Source organism: Lynx canadensis, chromosome A1, assembly GCF_007474595.2.
Source record: "Lynx canadensis isolate LIC74 chromosome A1, mLynCan4.pri.v2, whole genome shotgun sequence".
NCBI classification, from domain to species: Eukaryota; Metazoa; Chordata; class Mammalia; order Carnivora; family Felidae; genus Lynx; species Lynx canadensis.
The window spans coordinates 5,903,119-5,927,720 of NC_044303.2; the positions used below are offsets into that span (position 1 = coordinate 5,903,119).

Here is a 24,602-nt window from a genome sequence, read left to right on the forward strand (position 1 = left end):
AAGCAGTGCTATTTCTGGGGCTTAGGGTAGTTCTGTTTTTAATTTTTTGAGGAACCTCCACACTGTCTTCCCGAGTGGCTGCACCAGTTTGCATTCCCACCGACAGTACAAAAGGGTTCCCGTTCCTCCACATCCTCGCCAGTATCTATGATTTCCTGAATTGTTCATTTTAGCCACTCTGACCGGTGTGAGGTGGTATCTCAAAGTGTGGCTTTGATTTGTATTTCCCTGATGCTGGGTGACACAGCATCTTTTCATGTGTCTGTTTGCCATCTGGAGTTAAGTCTCAGTTAAGCACCAACACTGTAATAGGGCTTGTGCCAAGCGTCAACATACAAGATCTAGCAAGAGACAGACCCTGCTCCCAGGGAGCTTTGGATGCAGCTTGAGAAAGGAAGATGTGTCAGGAATTACGACACAATGAAATCCATGATAGCGCTGAACATGAAGAGTTGCAACAACACAAAATGGAGGGCCCAGAAAGAGGGTGCACAGAAGAAGGTGAGCCCAGTTTTGAGGAAGGGAGTTTGTTAAATGGAGATGAAAGGAAGAGCATGAAGAGGACATTTTATTTAGGTGGAAGTACGTGGCTTGAAGACAAAGAGATAATTAATGATTTTTTAAACTTAAGAAATGAAGGAAAGTAAAGCCAAAAGGAAAAGAAAAAAATAAATATCATACTTCGTACAACCTAGTGATGTACTCATTTTTAAAGAGGTACATGTATTTGAGAGAGTAATTTTCCAATAAAAGTTCAATCTAATTTCACAGAAATTTACTGAAAAATATACAGAAGGTATTCAGGAGACATATACAGACTGCTTTCTATAGGTCTTTCTGAAAACTTACATCTCAATCTTATGTATTAAATTTATATGTTGAGTTACAACTGAAAAGAACTAAACAAATTGATTTGTCAGATTAATTAAGCACAAATATGTATACTGAGAGACAAAATTAAATAATTTTAAGTTAAAATTTTATATTCATTTTTCCTAAAAGGGAACACACCTGTAACTCAGAACGATCGTAGTTAAATCTAGATTTCTAAATTCCATCAACCTAAAGGTCAAGTTTAATTCACTATCATATCAATTCAAATTCTTATCATCTTGAGTTTACTAACTTTCCCTTATTTGCCATGATTACACTTTTATACTTACTATGCTACCTTATGGTCATAAATCAGTCTTTTAGGAATACTAGAGGCAGATATTATTAGGACCGTTTTTTTGGACAGAGAAGTTGAGAAAAGATCTCTAGTGCTTTGTTAAATGTATTAATTACTGAAAATGCAGTTATAGTTTAATTACCCAATACCTTTATCTTCTTTTAGACTAGAATATCTTGGGCAGAGTGATATAGTCCAGAGCCAATAACAGATTTTTATTCCAAATAAGCCAGTAACTTCCTCTGTGCTTTTTTTCATAAAACAAGGGGCTGGGCTAGGAAACAATAGAGTTCTGCTTCTAAATATAAAAATTATTTCTTTTACTTAAAAAATTAATTACTGAGTTCCTATTATGAAAAGGCACTGTTCTTGGAGTTAAAGATACGATGATTCCTGTCCTCAAAAATTCACAATCTAGCTGGGAGGATGGGGCAAACAGATTATAAAACAGGGAAATGGAATGATATCTATTAAGGACATCATTATAGAAGCCAAAGAGGCCTCCTAACTAAGAGAGGGAGATAAATATAGGAAATGCTGCTGGAGAAGGTAATGCCTCATCTTGGACTGAAATGAGAAGAGACAGGTATCCCGTCACGAAGAGACCAGAGGTGCATTGAGGCAGAAGGAACTGTAGACAAAAGGCCTAGAGATGCTGAAGCAACTGGTGGATGGAAGGATCACGAAAGAGAACAAAAGTCAGTCTTCTGTGAATACAGACTAAGGATCAGATGATGGAGATAGGACCAGATATAAAGGTCCTGATGTGCCATGCTAATAGCCAGAGGATAAATAAGTTCGGTTTTGCAAGACATACAGTCCCAGTTCCAACTACTCAACTCTGCTGTTCTAGCACTGAAAGTAATCACATGTAAGGGCATCTGGGTGGCTCAGTCAGTGAAGCATCTGACTTCAGCCCAGGTCATGATCTCACGGTTCGTGGGCTCGAGCCCCCCGTCAGGCTCTCTGCTGACAGCTCACAGCCTGGAACCTGCTTTGGATTCTGTGTCTCCCTCTCTCTCTGCCCTTCCCCGACTCATGACCTGTCTCTCAAAAATAAACATACATTACGGGCACCTGGGTGGCTTAGTCAGGTAAGCATCCGACTTTCGCTCAGGTCATGATCTCACAGTTTGTAGGTTCGAGCCCCACATCGGGCTCTGTGCTGACAGCTCAGAGCCTGGAGCCTGCTTTGGAATCTGTGTTTCCTTCTCTCTCTGCCCCTCCCCTGCTCATGCTGTGTTTCTCTCTGTCTCTCAAAAATAAATGTTAAAAAATAAACAAAATAAATAAATAAGCATTAAAATTTTTTTTAAAAAAGAAAGAAAGCAATCACATGGAATACATAAACAAATAAATATGGCTGTGTTCTGATAAAACTTTATTTACAAAAACTAACAATGGGCCATCAGGCAGTGGTCCACCAAGCCATTGTAAACAACAGGATACAGTGAAGCTACTGCATGCATTCATAACTACTTTTTACATACATCTTTCTTGAAACTGTATAAAGAATGAATCTGAGTGGAACTTGACTGAGGGCTGGGCAAACAGTTGGAGAACTGTGGCAGTAGTTCAGGGATGAAAAAGAGAGTGTGCACAGACAAAATACTGAAAAGGTGGAATCAGTAAGACTTTGGAACTGATTGGATGATGAAGGCCATGGGGATAGAAGTGGGGAAAAGAGGAGGAAGCGAGGAGGGGTGAGAGTGACATTCATGTTTCCAGCTTGGATGATGGTTGGATAGCAGTACCTACAATTTACATGGAGAATACTGAAAAAGACACTCATTTTGGGAAAAAAAACTTGAATTTAGTTTTGTACATGATGTAAGAAGTCTACAAGATATCTGGAAAGCAATCTCCAGGCATCATTAGTTAATAATTCATAGAGGTATCTGGGCTGGAGGCAAGCAGGTAGAAGAGAAATCAACTAATGGATGACAACTGAAATTATTAAAGCAAGTGAGCTCTCTTAGGATTTTCTTGGATAAAACAATCCCTAAGAAGCTGGTGAAGGCCATCCTATAGGAAAAAACATGCACACATAAATATATGACTAAAAGTTTCACAAAATTTTCAGGATTTATGGACCCAAGTTGAGGCATTCCTGGTGAACACAGGATCCTGCAAAACACCAGCATGTAAGAGATGGATCAAGGTTTTCATGAATCAAGTAAGCAACAGATGATTGTTTGCTTGTTTGTTTTTAATCAGAAGAGGGTGGGACGCTTGGGTGGCTCAGTCTGTTAATCCTCCGACTCTTGGTTTCGGTTGAGGTCATGATCTCACGGTTCATGAGTTCAAGTCCTGCATCGGGCCCTGTGCTGACAGTGCAGAGCCTGCTTGAGATTCTCTCTCTCCCTCTCTCTCTCTGTCCCTTCCCCACTTGCTCTCTCTGTCTCTCAAAATAAATAAATAAACTTTAATAAAAAAATAAAACTCAGAAGAGGGTGGCAGAAATCCAATTAAATTCCACTTAAATGACCACTGGGTTTGGCAATTAGGAATTGCCTTGAGCCACAATTCCAGTAGACTGGTTGAAATGGCTAGCAGATGGGAAAGGACCAGGAGGTAAGAAAATAGAAACAGTGAGGGTTGTGTCTCCTTCAAGAAGTCTGACGAAGAAGGCAAGAAAAGGTCATTTGTAGGGTATGCAGAATTTGACATTTTATCAACACCAAAATGTCAGTGACTTCTGTAAGAATTTATGTCTGTGTCAAAATAATATAATATTCACAGTCTTGGGCTAGGATAAATTAAACAAGCACATTTAAGTTGAGATTACTTTTTTGAAATCACTGAAAATCTAAAAGCTTGAGCTAAAAACCATACAAGTAACATTTAGAAACCAAGATTGCATAGGAATGAATCCATAGTTTTCTGATACAATCTACAAAGTCTGTATCTTAGCTTCTTTATTTTTAAGATGTTCCCAGACAGATCTGCTCAAGGGAAGTTAGAACAATTTAAAATCCTCAGTTGATAGAGGAGAAAAGTAGAAAGATATGTGACGGTTAATTGTGAAAACATGGAAAGACATAAGCAAAAAAAAAAAAAAAAAAAAAAAAAAAAAGACTGAACTTTTAATGGCCAAGTATCAGTTTACATCTTTTGCCAACCTTCTGGTCCCCTTCAGGGACCCTTGTCTTCATTTGGGGGGCATCATCATTCCTTGTATACTGAGCACTGTACTAACCCCATAAGGTAGGTATTATCCCCATTTTCAAATGAGGGAAGCATTGCTCAGAGAAGTAAAAAGCCTTGTCCAAGTTCTCCTGGTGACTAAGTGACAAAGCCAAGGACAGAGGCCCTGTGTGTCTGCCTCACTGTCTCATTCCTCTGCCTTGACCCGTCTTCTCTCCTTTATTCTGGAATGCCAAGATTATGTGGCACTGGCAGAACAATCTTAAGAAGGAAACACTCTGTTTCTAAAACTCACTAATCCTCAGTGTCTCAAAAAACCAAAACAAACAACAAAAACTGTTCTAACTGTTCTACCAGTTAGAACAAGGGCCTTCCCTTTCAAATAAAAACATGGAAACAAGTGTTTAAAGTCACTTCAAAGCGTTACCACTCTTCAAATGGTAGCTTCTCGACACCCTCGGACACTTACCCTTCGTCCCGATGTACCAAATGTCTCCTCCATGCCCTTCCTTCCAGAGTATGGCTCCCACACAGCTCACCAAGGACATGGCCAGAAGCAGCAGGAACAACACCAGGATCTGCACGTTGGTCACCTTCTCAACAGTCGATCTCTTGAGAGGCAATTTGATGGAATTCTGCACCATAGTGAATGCATACACACCAAAGAGAATGAAAAACAATCAAAGGAATTATAATGCATGAATATTTTTATGGTAAGAGGAGGTCAAAAATCCCAACAGTTGAAAAGGAGAATATGGTTTTTGCCAAGTAAGTACCAACACTGAAAGCACCATGTTGTTGAATGATGTGGCTTTCCCACTTCAGTCCTTGAAGCATCTTCTACTTATTCACAGAGAACATATTCACACAGCGGACCTACCACCCCACAGTTCTAGGTTTTTTTAAAAAAGCAAATGTGGGAAATCACACAGTCTAGGTGATCTTCTGTACAGATAAAAGAAAAAAAAGACTGTACTAATTTATTGGCTTTACAATGTACAGTTATTGAATTATTTCTGGTTTGAAAACCATGGAAAGATACCTTTTATCTGAGTCTGTTGGGGAAATATTCAAGATTTTACCAGTACAGGGACACCTGGGTGGCTCAGTCGGTTAAGGGTCCAACTTCAGCTCAGGTCATGCATGATCTTGCAGTTTTCACGGGTTTGAGCCCCGCATCGGGGTTTGTGCTGACAGCTCAGAGCCTGGAGGCTGCTTCAGATTCTGTATTTCCCTCTTTCTCTGTCCCTCCCCACTCGTGCTCTGTCTCTCTCTCAAAAATAAACATTAAAAAAAATTTTTTTAAAGATTTTAACAGTACAATAATTATTCTAACACATGCTTATTTTAGGGACACCAAAGCTCTGGGTTAGGGATACAGGAGAGCTTCAAGTAATAACTTTCTATTAGCATTTCAAATTTACCCATACATTTCTGATAATTGTCTGCATAGGTCTATTAAAATATTGACAAATAAATGTATATTTAACTTTCTTATATATAACATGTATAATTAGCAAGCATATAAACAGATATAGGTATTTAACTTTGCAACCATACTTTGCCAGATTAAATTTACCATTTCTACATATTTTTTTAAGTAGGTTTCACACCCAGTGCAGAGCCCAACATAGGGCTTGAATTCACAACCCCGAGATCAAGACCTGAGCTCAGATCACTAGTCAGACTCTTAAATGACTGAGCCACACTGGTGCCCCTACATTTTTTTAAGTGTGGAAGCATAAATCCTCAAAGTCTATTAGTTATGAAAATATGAGTTAGTAATCTAAATTACTCAGCTTTTTTACAAAGCACAGGAATAAAAATTGAAATCCTAGTTTTAACTGCATTAAGCATATTATTAGAGAACGTCCGTGCATATATGTGTACGTACTATAATTTATATAATATATACATTTATGTATAATATCTCCAAAGCAATCATGTCATTCCTTCTCTTTTTTTAACTGGTATAAGTAATGTCTTCAAATGCTATACAATATAGAATAGTTTTCAGCTAAGCGTGTTGTGCTTAAAACCTTTCAGTAAGGAAATATTTACATTTATTAGTTCTTTCTTTCCTGAAGTTATGAAAAGGCCCACTTTGAGATTTTTGTTATTCTGAAATGACCCAATCAGCATGTATAATAAGCAATGGTTTACACCCACAAAATAATGTGGAATAGTAGGATGCACCTTCTCATGAGCTGCTGCACAGACTAGCCACACAGGGGAGATAATGGGACAGGCTCCTTAAATCAACAGTAGGCATTTAAATTTGAGATTGAATGTTGTATCACCAGCTATACAATTAAGTGATAACAGCACGATCATTTGAAGACAACTGAAGTCAGAAGCGTGTAGCGTTTGAGAGTTGTGCGTTTTACAGTTGAATCACAGGTCACGATTATGTGGGTCTATGTTGCCCTTGGTTCACTGTCCAGATACAAACTTCTATTTGTGGGTAGACTGTGTCTATATCGCCATCTTCGTCCGGGGTTTTTAGTATACAGAGTGTAAGGAAAACTTACACATTAACGCACTACTGCAGGGTGCAATCCCAGGGCAGGAAGAATGAGAGGAAAAAGAAAAGTGAGACAAGAAATCAGGAAGCAAAGAGAGAGTGGAATGTTACTGACCAGTCATAGCTTTGCAAGAAAATGTACCGAGGGCCCCAGTCACAAGGGCCCCAACTTTCCTCGGACTAGTCTGTCACCATTCCATGCCTTCTTTCTCTGCCATTTACCCTACAGTCACACTGAGCAGCGCTCCCCAAATGGCCCTTGGACACATGCAAGTCTTGGTCTAGCGCTCTCCCACCTACCCCGCCTTCATTCTGAACCTCCCCACACCCTTGAAACTTTCATCTGCTCTACTCAGCTCTCAGGTCACGGTTTACTTACATCGTTCTTCCCCACAACAGCCTCAATGTCAGGTTGGATGGAGCTCCTATATAAACACACAGCGTCCTACACTTAACCTGCCTTAGTGACCTCTGGCTTTTACGTTACCTTGATTGTCTTCCGTCACAGACCGCAGGTAAGTCGAGGGCAGGAAACAGGCCTTGTGCCCTACTATACCCCACGGTCTTAGCACAGTGTCTGGCATTACACAGGTGCCAAAGAGATACTTGTGCAAGCAACAGTCAAAGCCAAATGTTATATTTTAGCAGATGGAATAACGGGCGGACTTACTGTCAAAGTATTAAGGATAAGAAATGTGCAAAACATTCCTAGTCCAAAACAGGTGTTTTGAAGGATGTCCTGAAGGGACAAACTGAAGGGTTCTCGAAAGACAGTGATTGGGAAGAATGGTATGTAAGAGTAATAACTTACACAGAACTTCCAATGTCATTTTGGCCAAAATAATCTTACCACTAATGGGAGCCATGTAGACTAAAATGAAATATGGACCTCCCTTCAAACTTCAGGTTAGTAAACAGAAATGAGCCTCCTAAATTCAAGAGACATATGATGCTAATCCCCCTCGCCTCATAAAAAAGGGAAAAATCTAGAGGCAATACAGTCATCACAAATTATTTTACCTGCATGAATTTGGTTTCAGATCCAGTGTAAACAACTATGCCAAGGATCCACCGGGTATTTTTAAGTTGTGTACCTCTTAGCAAGACCTGATCAGGCCCTACTGCAACAGGGCTAAAAATAAAGAGCATGTATACATTACCAAAAAGTTTTTTCTTTTCTTTTCACAAAGTGAAGCAAGCCTAGGCTTTCATCTTATACATATTTCTTTTTTGTCGAGTTCAACTTTGGGGGGAAACAGCAACAAAAACAAATGTGTCTTCATACAAGGAGCATGGGGAAAAAATGCTTTTATCATCCATTTCTCACTAACCTAAAGGTAAGTTGATTAAAAGTTCTAGAGAAATAATACCTCTCATACTTAGGGTGACTATGAAACTTAATGTCAAGGAAGACTGGGCAGAGGAATAAATACTTGTGTATTACCAATTTGGTTTTCTATAGAAAAGATTACATGGGGTCATTCAGAGCACACAAAGCAACCTTGGTTTGCCATATTTTCCTGTCCTCCTCCCCTCTGGCACTGGGCTGACTCACTCACTATATAAAAAAATGCTTCCCGGGCGCCTGGGTGACTCAGTCAGTTGAGCATCAGACTTCGGCTCAGGACATGATCTCACGGTTCCTGAGTTTGAGCCCCGCGTTGGATTCTGTGCTGACAGCTCAGAGCCTGGAGCCTGCTTCGGATTCTGTGTCTCCCTCTCTCTGTCCCTCCCCGACTTGTGTTTGTTCGTTCTCTCTCTCTCTCTCTCTCTCTCAAAAATAAATAAACATGAAAAACAATGCTTCCATAAAAGTCTTAAGTGAAAGCTAAGCAGAAGTGGAGCAGAAATTAGGGAAAATCCTTCATCATTATCAAACTGAATTCCTAGTGGCTTCTCTTCTTGGATGACTTTCGAAACTTTGTTCTTCCCGCTAACTTAGCCCAAGGGATGTGCCAAGTACTTCTACGCAAAGGGAACTTAGACCTGACTTCTCTAGCCCATTTACAGGTATACCAATTTTAAAAATGCCATATAGGGGTGCCTGGGTGGCTCAGTCGGTTGAGCAACCGACTTCGGCTCAGGTCATGATCTCACGGTTTGTGAGTTCGAGCCCTGCGTCAGGCTCTGTGCTGATGGCTCAGAGCCTGGAGCCTGCTTTGGATTCTGTGTGTCTCTCTCTCTCTGTCCCTCTCCCACTCATGCTCTGTCTGTCTCTGTGTCAGAAATAAATAAATGTTAAAAAAATTTTTTTAAACACCATACATTTTCCTCCCATATTTAAGAACCTTTTTAACAGTATATTGATGCCTCCGGTATTTCAAAATCAAGTAAAAAAATGAAAAAACTATTAAACTGAGAGAACAAAAATGGCCATATTTTATGTTCCATTTAAAAAAAATGTTCAATAAGAGAAAAACGATACCTTTTACCATTTAGATACAAGGTTCCAATGAAGGTATTGAAATGACGATTAGGTCCTTCACATTCTATTTTTCCAGAGAGGCTTGACAATTGTTCTGTTTGCACTTCAGCTGTTTCTAACAAAGCCTGTAAAATAAAGTCAAAGTAAAATTAATATAAAACTTTAATGGCAAAGTTCAGTGTCCCAGTAGTTAATAAAATTATGAAAATGAGGGTCCAAAATGTATTGCGCTTACCAGACAACAAATAAGGTACCTCAAACTTTAACATAAAGTTTGTTAGAAAATTTTGCCCTATGAGTATTTTGCAAAAATTTTTAATGAGGTTCAAAGAGGTAGTAGGAAAGTCAAATTTTCATCATCTCTACATGAAAATAACATTTTTGAAAGTGTACGACTTTAACCAAACATCATGGCATGTTTGATATATTTATAGCTGTAGCTGATGAGGCTGATATCTGGACCACACTTAGAGTAGCAAGGACCTACAATAATGGCTCCAAACTTTTACACACATCAGATGTACCTACAAGTCTTGTTGAAACACAGATTGCTGAGATTCACCCCCAGGGGTTTTTTTTGTTTGTTTGTTTGTTTTTATTCAGTAGGTCTGAAGTGGAGTGCTAGGATTTGCATTTCCCAAAGGATGCTGATGATGCTGGTCTAGAGAGCATGCCCGGAGAAACACCCATCTAGAGAATGTCTCATTGCAATAAGCAGACCTCAACTTTACAGAGAGGAAAAGAAGATCATCTTCAGGAGAACAAGAATCAAATTGCCATCTGTCTTTTTTTAACAGTAATACGAGACACAGGAAGAGAGTGAATTTTTATTTTTAATTATCTAAATAAAAGACCTTTAAATTCAGAATGTTATATCTTTCCAAATATCAAACAAATGTGAAAGTTTAACGCAAATATTCTCAGGCACGCAAATGTCTTAGAAGTTTTGACGCTCAGAAACCTACATCAAAACAGTTTGGGATGCACTTCTGTTAAAAAAAAAAAAGATGCCTTAACAAAAATATGAGGGCAAGTTACCAACTTGCTTGGCAGTTTTGTATAAAATTGAACACACAACTATTATATGACCCAGTTTTTGCACTGGGTTTGGAGAAAGCTTTGATGACACGTATAACTGACAAAGAATTGGTATAAAAAATATGGGGGTACCCAAGTGGCTCAGTCAGTGGAGCAGCCAACTTCAGCTCAGGTCATGATCTCACAGTTCCTGAGTTCAAGCCCCACATCGGATTCGCTGTCAGTGCAGAGGCTGCTTCAGATCCTCTCTCTCCCTCTCTCTGCTCCTCCCCTGCTCATGCTCTCTCTCAAAAATAAATAAAACATTTAAAAATTTTTAAATATTTAAAGAAGTCCTATAAACCAATAAAAAGTACAAATATCCCAATAGAAAGATGAATAAACAACATGAACAAATATTTCTCAGAAAAAGAAAATATGTATCACCAATAAGCTCAAAAGCAGATGCTCAAGAATGATATATTAATGAATTTAAAAAGAAAAAGTAGGGGTGCCTGGATGGCTCAGTCTGTTAAGTGTCTGACTTTGGCTCATGTCATGATCTCACAGTTCATGGGTTCAACCCCGCATCAGCTCTGTGCTGACAGCTCAGAGCCTGGAGCCTGCTTCGGATTCTGTGTCTCCCTCTCTCTCTCTCTCTGCCCTTCCCCCATTCATGCTCGGTCTCTTTCTCTCAAAAATAAACAAACATTAAAAGACATTAAAAAGAAAAAAATTGTATCAATTGAGGCTGAGAAAATTAGTAAAAAGTTTAATATGCATTCTAGAAAAATAAAATTCTTAGCAAAACTTTGCAAGGTTGGTGGTTATTTACCAGAATGAAATGCAACTACCCACACTTAACTATAAAATGTTAAAGCATTTCCATGTTAGGAACGAGAAGAGACTGGGTTCTAGCGGAGTTTCTGGGTATTGCCATAAGATGGGGGGTGGGACGGTAAGAAATTAGGTATGATTATTGGAAAGTAAACAACAAAAATAACCTAATTTCTAAAGAAAGAATTTATCACCCACAAAATCCTATCTGCTTGACCTAAAAATTGTAGAAATGTGTAGGAATACTTAGTAAGGTGTTTGGATTTAAGATCAATAAACAGAAATAACTGTAGATGTATCATAATTAAGCCGTTACCCATAGAGGGCAACTGTCTAGTAAAGCCTCTATAGGCAACTCTAAAAAGGTTTTTGTGTGAACACAGGTTTCTACCTCTCTGGAATAGTGCAATTACTGGGTCATATAATAGTTGTGTGTTCAATTTTATACAAAACTGCCAAAATGTTTTCCCAAGTGGCTATGCCATTTTATATTCCCACCTGCAATGTATGAATAATCCAGTTTCTCCACATCCTCACCTGCATTTGGTGTTGGAACTATTTTAAATTTTGACCAATCTGACAGGTGTGTGGTGATACTTCGACTCTGATTTTAATTTGCATTTCCCTAATGGTTAATGATGTAGAAAATGTCTTCATGTGCTTTATTTTCCATTTTTATATCCTGTTCTATGAAATGTCTCTGTCTCTTTTGCCCATTTTCTAAGTGAATTGGTTTGGAGGTTTTGTTTGCTTGTTTTTGTGTGTTTATTTTGTTTTTTTATGTAGAGTTTTGAGAGTTCTTTATATATTCCAGATATCAGCCCTTTGTCAGACATGTGGTTTGCAAATATTTTCTCCTAGTTTTCAGCTTGTCTCTTCATCCTCAAAAGCAAAAGCTGTTCATTTTGATGAGGTCCAATTTATCATTTTTTCCTTTTATGGATCACATTTTTTGCATTGATTCTGAGAAATCTTGGCCTACTACAGATCCTAAAGATTTTTTTTCCAATTCTTTCCCCTAAAAGTTGTATCATTTTACATTTTACATTTAAGTCATGATAAATTATTAATTTTTGTATAAAGTGTGATTTAGGTCAAGGGTTTATTTGAGGTTATTGTTTTGTTTTGTTTTGCCTGTGAATGTACAAGTGCTCCAGAACCATTTGTTGAAAATGTTACCTTTTCTCCAAAGAATTGCTTTTGCACCTTTGACAAAATCGTTTGGGCATATTTGTATGGATCTATTTCTGGGTTTTCTATTCTGTTGCACTGAGCTATGTGTCTATCCCTTTACCAAAACCACACACTCTTGATTACTGTCGTAGAATGTCTTGAAATCTTATTCCTTCCATTTTGTGCTGCTTTCTTGAAATTGTTTTAGTTATTATAGTTCATTTGCCTTTCTGTAAATATTTCAGGATAACCTCATCCATATCTACAAAAGATCTTGCTGGGATTTTCCTACGAGTTCCATTAAATTGGTATGTCAATTTGGGGAGAATTAGTATCCCTTACTGTGTTGAGCCGTCCAATCCATGAACACTGTTTACCTCTCCATTTATCTACATCTTCTTTAATTTCTTTCATCAACATTGTAATGAAATTTTCAGCATACAGACCCTGTCTATATTGTTAGATTTATACCTAATTCACATTTTGAGTGCTTATAAATGGTATTGTATTTTTAAATTTCAGGGTCCACAGGTTTATTGCCACTATACAGAAATGAAAGTGTTTTGTGTTTATCTGGTATCCTGCATCCTTGCCAAAAACACATTATTTCATTTTATTTTAGATTCCTTGGAAATCTAGGTAGACAACTTTTTTTATGTAGACAACTATGTCAAAATCAAATACAGTCTTATTACTTCCCTTCCAATATGTATGCCTCTTTACTGCACTTTCTACTGCTTCCAGTGCTACGTGAGTAAGAGTAATGTCAGCAGATATCCTTGCCTTGTTCCCATCTGGGGTGGGGATGGGGGGAATGCATTTAGTCTTTTACCACTTACATTTCATTACATATATTTTAATAGTAGCTCTAAGTTTTTGTAGATGTTCTGTACCAAGTTGAGAATGTTCCCCTCTATTCCTACATTTCCCTAATTTTTCTCATTGACATTCAATTTTGTCAGATGCTTTTCCTGCATTTATTGATATTACCATGTGATTTTTCTTCTTTAACCTAAAATGGTGGATTACATGGATGGATTTCCAATTACTAAATGCACCTTGAATATATGGAATAAACCTTTTTATTTCTTTTCCTGTATTTCTGAATTCTCTTTACTAGTACTTTTAAAGAATTTTGGTGTCTGTACCCTTGAGGGATATTGAAACATTTTTTTTTTTCCCACTGTCTTTGTCTGGTGTGGGTATCAGGGTAATAATAACAGCTTCACAAAATGAATTGGGAAGTGTTTCCTCCTTTTCTGTTTTCTGGAGGAGACTATATATAATTGATGTTCATTTTTCATTGCGTGTTTGTTAGGATATTCCACTGAAACCACCAGGGCCTTGAGATTTCTTTTGGGGGCATTTTTAAATTATGAATTCAATTTCCTTAGAAGTTATCAGGCTATTCAATTTATCTTTTTAAGTGTTTGTAGGTTTTTCTGTTATGTTTGCCACAATTTCTAGCTTTATTCTCCTATGGGTGGAGAACACGTTCTCCGTGGCTTCAATTTTTTTCATTTTTATGAGGCTTGTTTGATGACACAGGTATTCTGTATCTTGGTGTACGTTCTTTGAGCACCAAAAAGAGTATGTCTTTCTTTTGTTGGGTATTGTTGAATGCTGTATAAATATCAAATAGATCCTGTTGGTTGATGGCATTTAGTTCTGTATCTTTGAGAATTCTCTGTCTGGTTGTTCTGTCAATTAATGAGACAGGGTTGCTGAAGTCTCCTACTAAAAATGTGGATATGCATATTTATCCTTTAAGTTCTAGCAATTTTAGCTTCACATATTTGCAGCTCTATATTTTGATGCATACACATTAACACTGCTATGTCTTATTGGTGGATCGACTCTCTTGTCATTACATAATAAAAAATGTTCCCTTCTATCTCTGGCAGTTTCATTTGCTCTGATGTCTACTTGATATGCTATTAATAAAGCCACTCCTGACTTATTTTATCTTTACATGACATATCTTTTTCTATCTTTTACTTTTAACCTGCCTATACCATTATAATTAAAGTGAGTTTTGTATAGAAAACTTATATCATCCAGCATATGCTTGGATCATGTTTTTAATCCATTAGATAATATTCTAATCCAATATTTCAGGGCATTTAATATAATTATTGATTTTGTTTGTTTTTTTTCTGATTTTGCTTTATTGTTTTTTCTTTCTCCTGCTTTCCTTTGGGTTACTTGAACATTTTTTTAGAATTTCATTTTGATTTGATTGTTTTTTAGTATATTCCTCAGTGTATAACTATTGTGGTGGTTATTCCAGGCATTACATTATTTATGTGTAACTTCTCACAGTTTGTGTCATCTTACAAGTTTAAACAAAATATAGAAGCCTTGCTTCCTTTTATGTCTCTTTACCCTCCTCTGTTACATACCTTATATATTTTCTTTCATACATTTACAACCACATCAGATAACTTTATAATTTTTGTTTCAACCATCAAACATAATTTAGAAAGCTGAAGAGAAAAGAAGCGTATTGTATTTGGCCTTATTTTTGCTTATCATGTTCTTTATTCCTTGTTTCTTATGTTCCTTTTTTATGGTTTCCTTCCTTCCTTTAGCCATTCTTTACAGTATGTCTTGTGGCAACAAACTGTTATTTTTTTCCTTCAATCGGGAATGTTTTAATTCTCTCTTCATTCCTGAAAAATATTTTTGCTCCATACATGATTCTGGACTGACAGTTCTTCCCTATCAGCATTTTTTAAATGTTATGCCACTTCCTTCTGACCTCCATGGGTCTTTTTAAAATTTTTTTAATGTTTATTTTAGAGAGAGAGAGAGAGAGAGAGAGAGAGAGACAGAGCATGAGTGGGGGAGGGGCAGAAAGAGAGAGGGAGACACAGAATTGGAAGCAGGCTCCAGGCTCTGAGCTGTCAGCATAGAGCCCGACGCAGGGCTCGAACTCATGGACCGTGAGATCATGACCTGAGCCAAAGTCGGATGCCTAACCGACTGAGCCACCCAGGCTCCCCTGACCTCCATGGGTCTTAATAAGAGATCTGCTTTTATACAAATGGTCTTTCCCCTATAGGGAGTATCTTTTTTCTCTCAACTACTTTAAAATATTTTTTGTTTTCAGAAGTTTGATTATAATGTGTCTTTGTATGGATTTCTTTGGGTTTATCTTTTTTGGTTCACTCAGCTTCTTAAATTTATAGTTTGTTTATGTTTTTTTGGCAAATTTGTGAAGTTTTAGCCACTGTTTCTTCTGATAGTTTTTCAGCTCCACCCTCTTTTCCCCTTCCAGTAGCTCATGTCATGAATATTAGCTCTTCGGTTATATTCCCACAGGTCGCTGAGGCTCTGTTCATTTTTTTTCTCAGCCTATTATCTCTGTTATTCAAGCTGGGCAATTTCTATTGCTTTATCTTCCAGTTCATGGATTCTTTCCTCTGTCCCTTCTATTCTGCTGTTGAGTTCATCACTTGAGAGTTTTTAATGCCTTAAGTACTTTTTGTACTTTTCAGTTCTAAAATTTCCATTGGGTCATCTATTTCTTTGCTGAGATTTTGTTTCTTTGCTGAGACTTTTTATATGTTCCTATTTGTTTCAAGAATGTTTGTAGTTGCTCATTGGAGTTTTTTTTTTTTTTTTCCCAACGGATCCTTTAAAATCGCTTCCAGATAATTCTAACATCTCGTTATCTTGGTGTTGGCATTCGCTGTCGTCTTTTCAATGAGTTTGAGATCCTCCTGGTTTCTGGCATAATAAGTGACTTTTTATTGGAATCTGGACATTTGGGGTATTATAAGATCTGGATATCATTTAAGCTTTCTGTGTTAGGTGGCTTCCTTTGACACCACTCTGACAGAGGAAGGTGTTGCCTCATTACTGCAAGATGGGGGTAGAAGGACAAGTTGCACACTTGACCTCTGTTGACAGCCAAATGGAGAGGCCCCTTGTTACAGCTGGACAGGAGTGGGAGTTCTGGCTGCCCTGTGGGCCTCCATCATTGAAGAGATTGGAACACCTTATTACTGATGTCCATGTCGTCTCCACTGACACTGTGGAAAGAGGAGAGGGCCTTACTGCCACCCTTTACAAAATCAAAGTCTTAGCTTCCTACTTGGTTTCTCTGACATCATCCTTGTGGCGGAGTTGGGTGCCTCATTTCAGCATGGTAACGGTGGAAGTCAAGGCTCTACATTCAACCTTTGCTGGCAGAGGTGGGAATGGGACATTTTCACTCCGTGTCTGGCTGGGGTAGAGTGGCCATTGTCAAAGTTTCTGTCTTACTCTCTGCCCTTTTCTCAGTCCTTTGACTAGAGAAAGGAGGCTTTTGTTGGACCATCCTTTTTTTGGGTCTGTGTCCATTGGTTTTTCTGGGTTTTTGGTTTCTTCAGTCCCAAACCTGGTATATATAAGGCAAAAGGAAAACCCAGGGAACTCACCACCATATTGTTCCATGGGTTCTAAGGTCCCACAATCTACCTTCTTCTGTCACTCTTTCAATGTTTTTCAATGACACTTTCAATGTCTCCTTATAATTGTTTTCTACATAATGTCCAAACTTTTTAGTTGTACTTAGCAGGAAAATAGAAGAAAACATGTCTACTTCATTTCTCCTGAAACAGAAGTCTATAATTGCATTTTTAAAATTCAAGAAGGTACCACCAAACTATCACAACAATTAGTACTGGGGATAAAGATGGGATTTAGAAGATAGAGAAGGTTTAACAGACTGCCTAGGTTTCTGTACTGCTTGTATTATTTTTACAAAGATGATGTATTACTTTAATAAATCCTAAATACATATTTTTCACTTTCAATCACACTAAAGTTTGCAAAAAAGATTAGCAGACATGTAAATATTCAAATGTAAAATCAGGGGCTTCCTTTCTGAAGCCAAGTGATAAAGCAAAGACTCAATTATTTTATTTATTTTTATCTTTTATTTTTTGAGAGGAAGAGAGAGAGCACATGAACAGGGAAGAGGGATACAGAACCTTAAGCAGGCTCCACACTCCTCACAGATCCCGACACGGGGCTCAATCCTACAACCCTGGGATCATGACCTGGGCCAAAACCAAGAGTTGGACACTCAACTGACTGAGCCACTCAGGCACCCAAGACTCAATGATCTTAAAGATCAATGTCTTTTTTCCACTAATAGGAAGTTAATTGGAAAACTATCTCCTTCCATTCATAATCACAAGTTACTCTGAAATTCAAATGATAGTTTAAAAAGCAGTGTTAGGGGCGCCCGGGTGGCGCAGTCGGTTAAGCGTCCGACTTCAGCCAGGTCGTGATCTCGCGGTCCGTGGGTTCGAGCCCCGCGTCAGGCTCTGGGCTGATGGCTCGGAGCCTGGAGCCTGTTTCCGATTCTGTGTCTCCCTCTCTCTCTCTGCCCCTCCCCCGTTCATGCTCTGTCTCTCTCTGTCCCAAAAATAAATATACGTTGAAAAAATAAATTAATTAATTAAATAAATAAATAAAAAGCAGTGTTATATAAGATCACTCAGAGCTCATTTAGATTAATAATTATGATATTTATCATGAAGATAGTTATATTACCAAAGCACTAACAAAAATATCCTCAAAACAGCATGCTCAAAGGTATGTTATCCTTTATGACCTGAATTTTACAGGACACTTTTTTCTTACCTAGTTCCTCCTTGTTTTTTTTAAAGTACCCTGTAAATAACTGCTGAGGACTCATTACATCTACACCAGAGTAGTGAGATATTTTTCTTCATGAAAAATAAATAATTGGCACCTGACAAAACTTGACATTGTGAGCTTAAGCATAAAATCAGGATTTAAAAAGGTGTCTTTACCTGCCGTATTTTTAGGTTTGTCTCCCCATCCAGGTTAGATGTTGCAACATAACATGTTGCCTCAGGTTCACTAAGGAAAATAAAGCAAATAACATTGAATGAATATCTGTCAAAAAAACTAATTTCCCAATAATATGAACAATGAAATGGGACCTACATCAACAGCTTCTGTGTTTCCTCAAAACCGAAAAGACCACAGTTACTTTTCCGGGAGATATTAAGTCTGATACCACCAGCCTAAAATTCACCCTGTAGTAGAGAACTTTCTACCCTTCAAAAGCTGTGTGATTACTCTTTAATCTCAGAAAGAGAAATGGCTGACGGTGAACAGGATATGTTATATAGGCCAGAACAGACCAGCATCACAATGAGGTCAAACTTAAAATTCTGTTCTTTTCTAAAATGTGTCCATGGTAGTTCCCAAGAGCTCAGGCTCTATGGCCTTTATAATGAGCGTAAATCTGTAGGATAACTCTGGACAGAGCTGAAGTTCTCAAACACTACACTTGGGCTTCTCCATTTCTATCTGACCTCACCAGTGAAGAAATTAACACTGAATTAACAACATTTGTCTTGCCAGATTTTACTCCATGTCAAATGCAACTCACTCGTGAAAATTAATTATTTGGGGAGGCGGGGAGTGCCACAAAGAATAACAAAAATTGTCATTAAAGTCTTGATTTCAGTCTTATCTCTTTCGACTGTATCTCATTCACAGCAGTATCAAGTTTAAAATAAAACAATCTATCAATTTTGCCAGCCAAGACCATATACCCCAAAATAAAAACAGATCTTCATTAAGGATGTCAGTGATATAACAAAGTAAGAACTTCCAAAAACTTTCTCCTCTATGAAACAATGAGATAACTGACAAAAATTACCAGAATCAAGTTTTTCACAACTCTGAAAATTAACTAAAGATTTAAGTCAATCGAGGGAGATTTTATTCAAGAAAAAAAAAAAAAGCCAAATCTTGTTGTTGTTTTTAAAGAGAGCTTTGTAGTATTTTCACTTCCTCCTGCTTTGGGCTCAGTAGCAGCTTTAAAAAATAACAGTCCACATTTCTAGTACTGAGGGAGCATAAAAGAGAATGACCTCTTTCAAAGCCTTATTCCCAAAAAGTTATTATTTCACCTGTCTGATGGTCTCTGGAAGGTCCCACCTGAAGGGCTTGTTTTTATCTGACTTAACCCAGAGCTTACCCAGTGCTCAAATCTAGGTAAACACTGGTGGGTGTGGGAGAAACATTTGTTGAGAACATTTACAGGAAAGTATTTTAATGTTGCAGCTATCTGAGGTGATGTATAAGTTAGGGAAAACAACAGACTAACCAAAAAGCCTAAAAGAAAAACTTTCTTTTTAAATTTTTATTTATTTTTGAGAGAGAGAGAGAGAGAGAGGGGGAGAAAGAGCATGAGCATGGAAGGGACACAGAGAGAGGGAGACACAGAATCCAAAGCAGCCTCCAGGCTCTGAGCTGTCAGCACAGAGCCCGACGTGAGGCTCAAACTCACGCCCAGGTGCCCCCTAAAAGAAAAACTTCTAATGAAAAGCAACAAAAAGAAATCCTGGGGAGGAGAGAGAATTTGATGGTCAGAGATGCCACATTGTATTACTTAAAATGTTCAATTTTCAACAAAAAAAAACATGAAACATGAAAACCATGAGCAGCAAATAAGTATGAACCATATACAGATTAAAAATCAATAGGAAGTCTTCCTGAACAAATCCAGACATTGAACTTACCAAACAGGTGTAAATCAGCTATACTAAATATGTTCAAATAGCTGAAGGAAACTATGTCAAAAGAAATAACATATTAGAACGTGTCCCCTCAAATAGGGAATATCAATAAAGAATAGAAATTAGAAAAAAGAAAGCAAATAGAAATTCTGGGGTTGAAAAGTATGATAACTGAAACGAAAAATCCACTGCTCAGATTTGAGCAGACTCGAACTGGAAGATAGGTCAATTGAGATAACTCAGGCTAAGAAATAAAAATTTAAAAGAATAAAGAAAAAAAAAAAACAGAGCCTCAGAGACCTGTGGGGCACAAACAAACATAGCAACATACATATAATGGGAGTCCCAAAAGAATTCAGAAAGGGGCAGAAAAAATATTTAAAGAAATGATACCCCAAACTTCCTAAATTTGATGAAAAGCATTAATCTACATATCCAAGAAGCTCAACAAAATAAGCCTCCAAGTAAAATATTCTCAAAGAAACCACACCTAGACAAATCCTAATCAAACTTGAAAATTAAAGCCAAAGAGAAAATCTTGAGAGCAACAAGAGAAAAGCTACTCACCACTTTGAAGAGATGATAAAAAAGACTATCAAATCTTTCTCAGCAGAAACCTTGGAGGATAGAAGGTACTAGGATGACATATTCAAAGCACTGGAAAAAAATTATCAACCAAGAATGCCATATCCAACAAAACTACCTTTCAGAAAATGAAGAACAAATACATTCCCAGATAAATAAAAACAAAGACATTGTTGACAGCAGGCTTACCCTATAATAAATACTGAAGGGGTTTCTTCAGACTAAAATGAAAGGTCAAAAGGCAGCATCTCAATCCACATGAAGAAAAAAAGAGTACCATTAAAAGTACCATGTAGGTAAATATAAAAGACATATATGGCATATATATAATATATATTATATATATATATATATTATATATACACAGTATATATATATGTGACCATATATATACTATATTAGTAAATATAAAAGATATATATACTTATATATATATGTATATATATATATATATATATATAAATTCTTTGCTTGTAACTTTTTCCTCCTTATTTAAAGGTCAACTGATTTCCTAGTAAGAAAAAAAAAAAAACCGTTGTGGTTACCCTTTAGAAGCAGGATCAGCCAGCCACCCACCCAAAATTTGGTTTGAGTGTCAAAACTGATGATGCCACAAACACACCAAAAGGGTGGGAAGACTTATTATATACATGATGAGGTTTTCTGGGGAGAAGAGGGCAGACCTTTGAAGCTGATCCAGAAATGCCTTAAGAGAGCAGGTAAAGGAGACAGGCTTAGGAGTGGGGCTTTTTTGGTGGTTAGGGAGGAAGCCCTCACTCAAGCAGAGGCTTACAGGATTTGAAACTCCTGCAGGTGCCAAAGGAGGGAGCACGCAGGCTTTTCTGTCAGCCGGTCTAGACATGGGGCAGAAGGGGAAGAGGAAAGGAGGCTTAAAAGCTGTCAGCAAAGATCCAAAAATGGAGTCAGACTCCTTATTATTAAAAAATATATATACATTCCTGTGATAAACCCCATTTGATCATTACATATTACCATCTTTTATACTGTCAGGTTTTAAGATTTTATATTAAAATTAACAGCAAAATGGACTTGTCAGTTTCCTTTCTCATTCTGTATTTGGTAATTTTTTTGTGTCAAGTTTATGCCAGTTTCAGAAAATTAGAGCATATTCTTGGTATTTCTTTGAGGAGTTTATTAGAAAATTGGTATTTTCTCTACACTGAATGTTTGATAGAATTTGACAGTTACAGTGTCTGGTCTTGATAGTCTCTTTGTGGGAAGTTTATGTGTTTTTTTGGTTTCATTTTGTTTTGGTTTTTTACTACTTATATAATATCCTTAATGATTATAGGACCATTCAGGCTCTATATCTCTTCTAGAATAAGTTTTGGTATATTGTATTTTCCTATGGGTTTATGCATTTCACTTAAATGCTAAAACAAGATCATAAAACTTTCATAAGATCCTCTCTTTAATCTCTGGTGCACTTATAATTATACCAAATTTTCAATTTTTAAACAAATACACATATTTGTGCCTTTCCTTTTCTTCCTTGATTAATCTTACCAAACTTTCATTTATTAGTCTCTTTCTAAGAAGCAAGCTTTGCCCATTTAGATCTTCTCCACTGTTTTTCTTTCATTAATTTCTACTCTTCTTTTTTTTAAATTTGAGAGAGGTGGGGAGGGTCAGAGGGGGAGAGAGAAAGATAATCTTAAACAGGCTCTATGTTCACTGCAGAGCCCAATGCAGGGCTCGATCCCATGATCCTGGGATCATGACCTGAGTCAAAATCAAGAGTTGGGCACTCAATCAACTGAGCCACCCAGGCACCCCATTAATTTCTACTCTTATCTCCATTATTTCCTTATGTTTGATTCCTTTGAGTTTATTCTTTTGTACTGTAGCTATTTTCTTAGACTGGATTCTTAGCTTTTTTTTTTGCATTTATTTCTTTTGTAATGAAAATGTCTATAAATTTAGTTATAACACAGGAGATTTGATGCATTCTCATAAGTACTAAAATCTAAGTATTTTCCAATTTCCATTATGATTGCCTCCTTGACCCATGATTTACAGGTACGTTTTATTTCTAACACATAAGGTTCCTAGTTATCTTATTATTGAATTCTGACTTAATAGCATTGTGGTCAGAGCAGGTGGCCTGTGGGATACCAGCCTCTTAAAATCTGTTGATTCTGTCTTATGACAGAATATATTGACATATATTCCTAACTGTGCTTGAAGATTATGTATACATCACTTTTTGGTATAATACACCAAAAAGTTCTGTTCTATACATGCCATTATTTCAAGGTTGTTATTGTGCTTTTCAAGTATTCTACCTCCATATGGACTTTCTTCTCCATTTGATCCGTTCCTGAAAGCAAATATTAAAACATCACAGTATGATGTGGGGTTTGTAAATTTCTTGTAGATGTATAGGTTTTCTCTTTTCTCCGTAAATTAAAACTTTTATTGTGCAATGGCTCTTTTCTTTTTCTTCAATGAGGCTTTACCTCAACGCTTTTTGCCTCAAAACCTATTTCATCTAATAGTGATACCGTCTCTTCTGGACTTCTTTTCTTTACTATTTTCTGTGTGTATTTTTTCATCCTTTGATTTTACTCTTTGTCAGCACTTGTGTTTTGTGAATTTCTTATAAACATATAGCCGGACAATTTTATAACCTTCTCTTTTTAACTTCTTAAATCCATTTGCTTTAATTGTAATTGATATATTTTTCTTTATTCTACTACCTGATTATGTGCATTCTGTTTCTCCCTCTTTTTGCCTCTTTTTTCTATTCTTTTAGTTACCTTTGAGGGCTTTTTCCTTCTGCTCAAATAATCTTTCCCCTTGATATGGCTGGAAGTTACATCCTCTATGTCTAATCTTTTAGATATTAAAGTAAATTTTTACACAAATAATCCAGAATTTAAGGTTTCTAGCCAATTGGTATTTCATCCTCATTCTGAACAATACAAACACAATTCTGATTATCACACTCACAATGACTCTGATGTTTCCTATTATTTACTTCTAGCTTTAGATCCAGGAAACCCGGTGAATCCAAGGGATGGACTTCCAACAATTCTGAAAACCTGTCAGCCATTATCTTTTGGACCATTGCCTTTTCTTTTCTCTGTTTTATCTCCTTCTAATTAATCAGAGGTCTTTTTCTTTATTTTCCATGATGACATTAAATTCTCTTCTTAAAATCTCTTCACCCCACAGGCCAGGTGAATTCAGAGATCATATCTGCATGAGTCAGCTTGAATTCTCACAGGGAACGTCTCCCCTCCCCTCTGTGCCAAAGTCAAGGCAAGCACATTTCTCTATTGCCCCTACAGCATGGCGGGTTTTACTTTTCATTCTACCTAAACTAAGATTGTAATTCTCAACTTTATGCAAGAATCCCCTACCCAGTTCTCCACATAGGGGTGTCCCCCGGGCTTTATCCCTGTCTCTTGTACTCACTAAGCTCAACAAAATGGAAGCTTATGGTCTTCATGGTTTGGCAGAAACCCTTGGGGGAAAAGCCTATATTGGCACACGATTACCTTCCAAGATTCTTAGGAAGATTCTTCCAAGATTCTCAGTTCATTCTTGGCTTCAATCTGGTTTTCTTACTTTTATGCCCAATCAAATAAGCACTGGGGGGTGTGTGTATGCGTGTGTGTGCGTGTGTGCGTGTGTGTGTGCGCGCGTGCGTGCGCAGGTGCGTGCATGTGCGTGCACATATGTGTGTATCTGAATTGTTTAGCAGGGGTAGGGTGAAAACTTAGAAAATATAATCTGTAAAATTGCCAGAAAAAAGTCCAAGAATAATTATTTTTGTCCCCCCCCTTACTTCTCTCCTACTCCAAAAAAATACTGTTTTCTATATAAGTAGTACTTTTTTGAGAGAAAGGAAGAGGTAAAGAAAGTCACACAAACAAATAATGTAGAGGTTATAAAAACAAAACACTTTATGGTACATCTCTGGCTCCTACGTCAACCCCATAACCCTAACCAAACCCAAAAGAGAAACACATCAGCAACAATTAAGTTCCTCTGTCCAGTGGGTTAACACAACCATGACAAAAGAACAAAGTGCTCTGGTAGGAAAAAGAGCTAATGTTGGAATTACTGCTTTTCGAGAAGCTTGGACAATAGCTCTAGAACAAATCTGCTTCTCTTCCCAAGAAATCTCTCTATGCTGCAGAG

At 37.3% G+C, this 24,602-nt stretch overlaps 2 protein-coding genes across 2 annotated transcripts in view; both read right to left on the reverse strand.

Moving 5' to 3' along the window:
- Positions 1 to 5,451, reverse strand: part of LOC115514197 (phospholipid-transporting ATPase IB-like) — a 74,706-nt gene extending 69,255 nt beyond the window's left edge. Inside the window, exon 1 of the mRNA XM_032592725.1 lies at positions 4,788 to 5,451. Coding sequence (XP_032448616.1) covers positions 4,788 to 4,962 — 175 coding nt within the window. The 5' untranslated portion in view covers positions 4,963 to 5,451. The remainder of the gene's footprint in view (positions 1 to 4,787) is intronic.
- Positions 5,452 to 9,197: 3,746 nt separating this feature from the next.
- Positions 9,198 to 24,602, reverse strand: part of LOC115508974 (probable phospholipid-transporting ATPase DRS2) — a 34,754-nt gene continuing 19,349 nt past the window's right edge. The window contains exons 3-4 of the mRNA XM_032593739.1: positions 18,105 to 18,174; positions 9,198 to 9,392 (exon numbers count right to left, since the gene is read on the reverse strand). Coding sequence (XP_032449630.1) covers positions 9,234 to 9,392; positions 18,105 to 18,174 — 229 coding nt within the window. The 3' untranslated portion in view covers positions 9,198 to 9,233. The remainder of the gene's footprint in view (positions 9,393 to 18,104; positions 18,175 to 24,602) is intronic.